The 6189-nt window shown below is 48.4% G+C and overlaps 1 protein-coding gene across 4 annotated transcripts; it reads right to left on the bottom strand.

The window, feature by feature from the left end:
• Positions 1-36: 36 nt before the first annotated feature.
• C17H12orf65 (chromosome 17 C12orf65 homolog) lies at positions 37-4098 on the bottom strand. Of its 4 annotated transcripts, none has more exons than XM_032198971.1 (4): positions 4038-4098; positions 2155-2465; positions 1291-1531; positions 37-266 (listed from the first exon to the last, which is right to left on the bottom strand). In XM_032198971.1, exons 2-3 carry the CDS (start codon positions 2428-2430, stop codon positions 1319-1321), a joined length of 489 nt encoding a protein of 162 aa, XP_032054862.1. In that variant the 5' UTR covers positions 2431-2465; positions 4038-4098; the 3' UTR covers positions 37-266; positions 1291-1318. The 4 variants fall into 4 exon arrangements, with proteins under 4 accessions (XP_032054862.1, XP_032054865.1, XP_032054864.1 ...); XM_032198974.1 differs by having other exon boundaries at positions 1296-1531; XM_032198973.1 differs by lacking the exon at positions 4038-4098 and adding an exon at positions 2838-2938.
• Positions 4099-6189: the final 2091 nt, after the last annotated feature.

The raw sequence follows: 6189 nt of genomic DNA, 5'->3' as shown, positions 1-6189 counted from the left end.
AAGTATCTACAGTCACTTTAATCAGATCCATACTCTACGTACGAGAAGCAAAGGCTTAACCTTCATGCAGGAGGCTCAAATTCAGGACAAGGGAACGGGCCTGCGGATTGCTGGGGAGTTTCCCTTGATGCGGTCGATCTCTCTAAGCAGGTGGTACAGCTGCTAGTAGGGTACCTTGCCTTCAAAATACGTATAACAGCTTCGGTTCTTGAAGCTCTCTCCCTTCATTGTTGAAAGTCAGAACGCAGTGGCAGTCTGTGAGAGTTCTGTCCGAAAATTAAAGAGAAGCTCTAGTTAAGCAATTAGCATTTTAACGGTATTAAAATAGGAAAGCATACTTCACTGGGGGCTCCAAATTAACAGTAACAAAGGAAAAGCAGCTGCATAAAATGGGTAACTATCAAAATGAGTGAAGTTACAGAAATACCCAAGCTTAACTGCAGCATAGCATAAACAGAACTGTAGTTCACTACAGTACAACCAAATCTAAATCCTAAGGAAGACAGGATATCTGGGATATCTAATACATATAGAGCTACAAATCCCTGAAGAGAATATAGTATGAAGAAGGAAAGTTAATTGCTTCACAGCTTGGATGAACTGGACTCTGTTGCCTTGGCAGGCAGCTTCCAATGCACGTTGTTCTTTACTTCTAATGACCTAATTCTGCCTCTGAAGCGGAAGAAAATGTCTGACGAGCCCTCACTTGCAGGAGCACCTTCCCCGGCTCCCCAGCAATGCTCACCACCACTCTAGGTAAGCATAAAGGTAATGTTTAGAATTCTTTCAGAATTGAGAGGGATGGAGCATCTGTGCAGGCAGTTAAGCTAACAGATCTAAAGGAGACAGCCCGTGACTGGTGGCTCCTTGTATCAGTGCATCTGTTTCCATCATCAGGACCAATAGCACAAAGCAACTTTTCATTTCTCATCTAAACCTGGCCACTGTTTCTGAAGGATTTCTATCAGTGGAGGCATTGTCTGAGTAAGGATGGAAAGACCTTTAAGGTCTGTTCTCCTTATTTACTGGAACTCCTATGAAACAGCCTAAGTTATCATATCAGGCAGAAGGATCTGCTTGCTTTATCATCTTTTGAACTTGGCAGAAGAACAGATTATTAAATATGAGCAATGAGATGATGGCAGACAGATGTAAGAACACATCCTGCTTTTAACACTCCAGTCTTACTGTATTAGCAGGTCACTACTCAATATTTTAGCTGTGCTTATGAAACCCTACATTATAGTTAGTAGGAAAATTGTGCTTAGGTATGACAAACTTCTCCCTTACCCTACCAGAGCCAGTCGGTTCTTCATGTTTATTTGCTATCCAATTGTAGCATCTCTTTAAACTGCTTTTTCCTCTCTAGGTTTTCCTTTGCTCTTCTTTTTTTCTCTTGCTTCTTCTTCTCTGCTGCTTTCTTCTCTTTAAAAACATCGCTATCTTCGCCTTTGTAGAAGAGGTCAACTTTTTCCTGGAGGATTTTTCTGGCTATCTTTCGGTTCTGCTCCACTGATCTTGTTTGATGACACTGAGGAAACACAGTACAACACTTCTATTGCAACTTTGACCTGTTTATTTTGTTTTCCTGCTAGAACTTTTGTATCCAGATGATGTATTTTGGTGAGGCTGCCTCATAGTTACTTGCTACTGGAACTTGTCAGACCAGCCTTTGCATTAATCTGTAATTCTGCTGGCAAACAAGATCGCTTCCGCATTACCTCGGAAGCCTGCTTCTGAGTTTAACTGAACTGTGTCTCCCCCTTGTTATGATAAGGAAGTGAAGATTAATTGAAAAGTATTAACCCACAATAGGTACCTAAGAGTAATGCTTAAAAAGAATTTGCAGATTAGGATGAGTTAATGAGTACATTTATGCAGGAGACAGGAACTCAAAGGCTGTCACTGGCAGGGTAAGGAGATGCAATTTATTGAAACTACGAAATAGCACTGCGTGCCCAAGCTAGGAAGATGGGCTGTGACCCCACATTTATTTAGCTACCATTAACCAAAACTGCTTTGTGCTGAGGTTCTTTACAATACGTCTAAATAAACTTTTCCTCTGTGACACTTGTGCTGTGATTATGCTCGCTATAAAAGGAGACTTGGAGGACATGCTGCAACTTGGGACTAAACGAATTAAAATGTCATTACCTTCACTACAATCCCAGATGGGACATGCTTCAAGACAACACAATTGCTTGTCTTGTTAGTGGCTTGACCTCCCGGGCCATCACCTCTTACAAACTGTTCTTCTAATTCTGCCTCAGTTAGTCCAAGGAGATTGAGAGAGTTCTTCTTTCCTGCTGCCTGAAACAAGGGCGTTCTGAGCAGGGAAAGTTGCTGCTTCCTCAAAATCCATGGCCTCCAAGATGCTGTACGTGCTTCTCTCAGTAAGAATGTAAAATGCAATAAACTTGGGACATTCATACAGAAATGAAGACACAGTTTCTCTGGAAAGAAACCTGAAACAGATGTAGGGAATAGGGTTTACGATCAGAATCATTATTTTAAGATGTTCTAGTTTAGCTACACATCCTGTGTGATGTTTTTATTTACTTATAGATTTATTTTCAAGGCCTTTTGAACTGATTTCATAGCTATTTGCCTCAAAACATTTACCATGCCACATGGGATTTCAGTTCTGATTGCAATTAGGTTTCCTAAAATAGTCGAGATTATTTTTGCGTTGCTGAAATGGATCTGGAAAACAGTAAATAAATTAAATCAGTATTCCTACCCCACTTGGAGAATAACAAATTTGTATTGCAGCCTGACAGGAAAGCCTTTGCTGACACTCCTTGTGCATCCTGGTTCTGTCCTGCTGTCAACAGTACCTGCAATCCACCTGTCAAAACGTGCTCAACCTGCTGGGGACTGCTGCGGGTGCAGGAATCCTCTGTTGCCTTAACCAGCACTCAAAATTACTGAAAGAAACCTGCTGGAAAAAGCGGCAAATTTATGGGCTGTAAAGATTTGGGAGAACACAGCTTGAGAAGTTAAAGTTAGAACGGGAAAGGGGATTTTTGCCTGTCGGAATGACGCACGACTGGTCAGTCAAGACAACTGCCTGGTGGTACAGGGCAGAACTTAGAGATGTACATTTGCAGTTCTAGATTAATCTATGACTTTGAATTCTGAGATTTTATTTTATGCTAGGTTAGTACAGGATATGGAGTAATCCCTACCTAAATGGATTAGGTAGTCTGGACTTGTCTTTCGAACTTGCCCCGTTAAGGTGCTGTTTTCTAAGCGTTGTGGTCAGGCTATAGAGCGTACATAGAACTTGGTGAGTGGTCTGAAGTGGTGAGCTAAATTTCAAATCAGAAGCATTATCCTGTGTTGATCCTGTTAACAAGCTTCACTTTCTGCTCTCGTGACTTCCCATGCAGCCCATCAGAGTGCTTCGAGGGAGGAGAGAGAACCAAAGGGTAAGGAGACCACCGGGTTTTCACACACTGCTTCACCCAGTGATGTCCTCCTGGTCAGGCTGTTAACACAGCCACAGGAGCTGGCACTACACTTCAGCTCCTTATGGACAATGAGGAACGCCAGGTTCTACTGCTGTCAAATGTTTTTCAACAAGGCGTTAGGTAAGCAATTAGTAAATGATTTCATGCTTTAAATATTTAAATTTGCTTCAGCGGAAAATACTTCAGCACACGAAGCAGCAGCACCGAGCTACCGATACCCACACAAGTTACACATCACCGATGAGGCCAACGTAAAAAGCTTTTATTTGCAATTAAACACCTCCGCTTGGCGGCACTAGAAGGCAACTTTTATTATTTTATCCGCAAAAAAACCCCGCAGACAAACTTCGCAGAGCCCCTGCCCAGCAGCCCGGTTACCGGGGGCGCTGTGGGCCCGGAGCAACGGCGCCAGCGGCGGCAGGACCCCTGAGGAGGCTCCGCACCGCGGCTTCACGGCTGTAGGGCCCCGCGGTCCCCGCTCCCGGCCCCCCCTCAGCCTCAGGGCGCCTCAGGGCCCGGCCCCGCCCGGCCCCTCCGGTCCCGTCCCGGCCCCGCCGCCCTCACCTCAGCGCCCCGCGTTGGCCGCCGCCCCCCAGCTGCACCGCGCATGCGTGCGCGTCCCCTCACGCACCCGCTCGCCTCTGCGCACGCGCAGCCCCTGCAGGCGGAGCGACCTCCAGGCTGATTGGCATCCACTGAGAGCCAATCGCGCCTCGCGCACGCCCTCCCCTCTGCCCTTCACCAATCGGATTGAGGGAAGCCATCCGGCGCGTAGCCGCGCTGCCCAATCCCCTCGCAGCGACGCGCGTCCTTCCCCGCCGAACCAATCGCGGGGGGAGGCGCGGCCTGGCGGCCGGCCAAGCTAGCCAATCAGCGAGCGGAACCCCGGCGGGCGCTCCCTCCGCCCCTCCCGCGTTCCAACAGCGGCCGCCAATCGGCGGCGAGGGGGCGGGGCCAAGCCTGGCTCTCCCTTAACGGCCGCCGATGCAGGCCGCCGCCGGCCATGCGGGTAAGGTCCGGGCCCAGCCCCGGGGGGGGACACCCGGCGGGGCCACAGCCCCCCGCGCCGCCAGGCCGCCCGCAGCGCCCCGCCCCTTTTCCCTCGCTGAGCGACGGCTGCGCCGGCCAATCGCGAGCCGCGGCGCTGTCAACAGGAGCGCGAGGGGGGCTGGCGGCCAATGGGAGCGCTGCGGGGGCGGGGCTTGGAGCGGGGAGGGGGCGGGGCCGAGGTAAGGGGGCGCTGAGGGGCTGCGACTGCGCGCGCGCGGGGCTGGGGGCGGCTGGGCGGGAAGCTGAGGGGGCGCCGCGCTCCTGAGGGGACCCTGAGGGGGCGGAGGAGCCCTGAGGGGGGATCTCGGCCCGGGGCGATGTCGGTGGCTGCCGGAGTCCCCCCTCTTGGCGCCCAGCTGCTCTCAGGGTGCCTCTGCTGCCTCATAACCTTCGGGGCTCTGCGCCGTTGTAAAAATAATAAAGGGTTTTTACTTCCTTTCCCTGTCTTTATTCCCAAAATCTCTGTCAGAGGGGTGCGTGTCTCGGGGTAGCTTCCCTTCAGGTTGCACCTTTCCAGCCGTGCCCAAGGGAAACCGGTGGAGAACATGCTAAAGCCCCTGGCTCCAGGGAAACAGGGAGAAAGCAGCAGTTATCCAGCGGTTTAATTCGGGTGGAAATGAGTTTTTATACTTCAAAACTACCTCTGTGCAATACGGCTCCAGATACCTAAAAATAATTAAAGTTTAAACCTGCGTGACCTTGTGAGCCCTCTGAGGAATGGTCACGCTGTGAAGGCACTGGGCTGCCCCAAGGCGATGTGGTGTTGTCACGGACCGCCAGGATGCCATTTATTTCTTAATGCCTCTTCTTGTTCTCCATCTGCAAGATGATCATAAGGTTTTTCTGCAGCAGCAGAGCTTAGGGTGAATCCGCTAGGGCAGAGAAGATGCTGAAATAAGTGAATCACCAATGTGTCTCAAAGCCTTATTTTTGATGAAATTACGGATACTGGAAGCATGTTTTTATGCTGTTGTTCTTGTAAACTGCTGCTTTGGGCACTAAGTCCGTTGCTCAAGTGTTTTGTATGCTTGTATTTTATTTATGGTGTTTTTAAGTGTGATTCCTGTTTGACTTTCCTTTTCTTTTTTACCAATTGACAATGAATTCTCTCAAACCAGTTCTAACGCATTTTTGAATTGACGTTCTACAGTAAGAATAAAACAAGTGTTCAAATAACTCTGTGGTAGAATGGGTGAGCTGCAGCCTAGCTCAGTAGTTCTTGATTTTGTTTCTGAGGAGTGTGTTCAGTGCAGTGAAGGCACAGAGCCCCCTTCTGCAGATGTAAATGCATTGACAACAGGCCCGTTCTCTAATTGTGCTTCACGCAAATTTCAAAAATGGACTGTGCAGTCCCAGATTTTAGACAAATAAACTCCACAACTTTGCTCTACTGGGATTCAGAGACACCCCCCTTATGTCCCAGCTTCGATGTGTGATGGGGATTTCTTTTTGAGTTAGAGGAGCCACAGCAGTTACAATGCTGACCAACTAGCAGCTATTTGCAGGCATAGCACAGGGCAGGAGGAGACTGTTTTGGAATGCCAGCATTTCCTGGGGTGCTTTGGCTGAAAAAAAATGCTGCTTTAATCAAATTCTGTTTCTTCAAACAACAAAGTCCAATGACTTTTTAAAATAGGAGGGTGATAACTTAATTCTTTATGTTTGC

Source organism: Aythya fuligula, chromosome 17 (assembly GCF_009819795.1).
Source record: "Aythya fuligula isolate bAytFul2 chromosome 17, bAytFul2.pri, whole genome shotgun sequence".
Lineage (NCBI taxonomy): Eukaryota > Metazoa > Chordata > Aves > Anseriformes > Anatidae > Aythya > Aythya fuligula.
The sequence above is the reverse complement of the archived record's forward strand: the minus strand, read 5'-3'. Positions and strand labels throughout refer to the sequence as shown.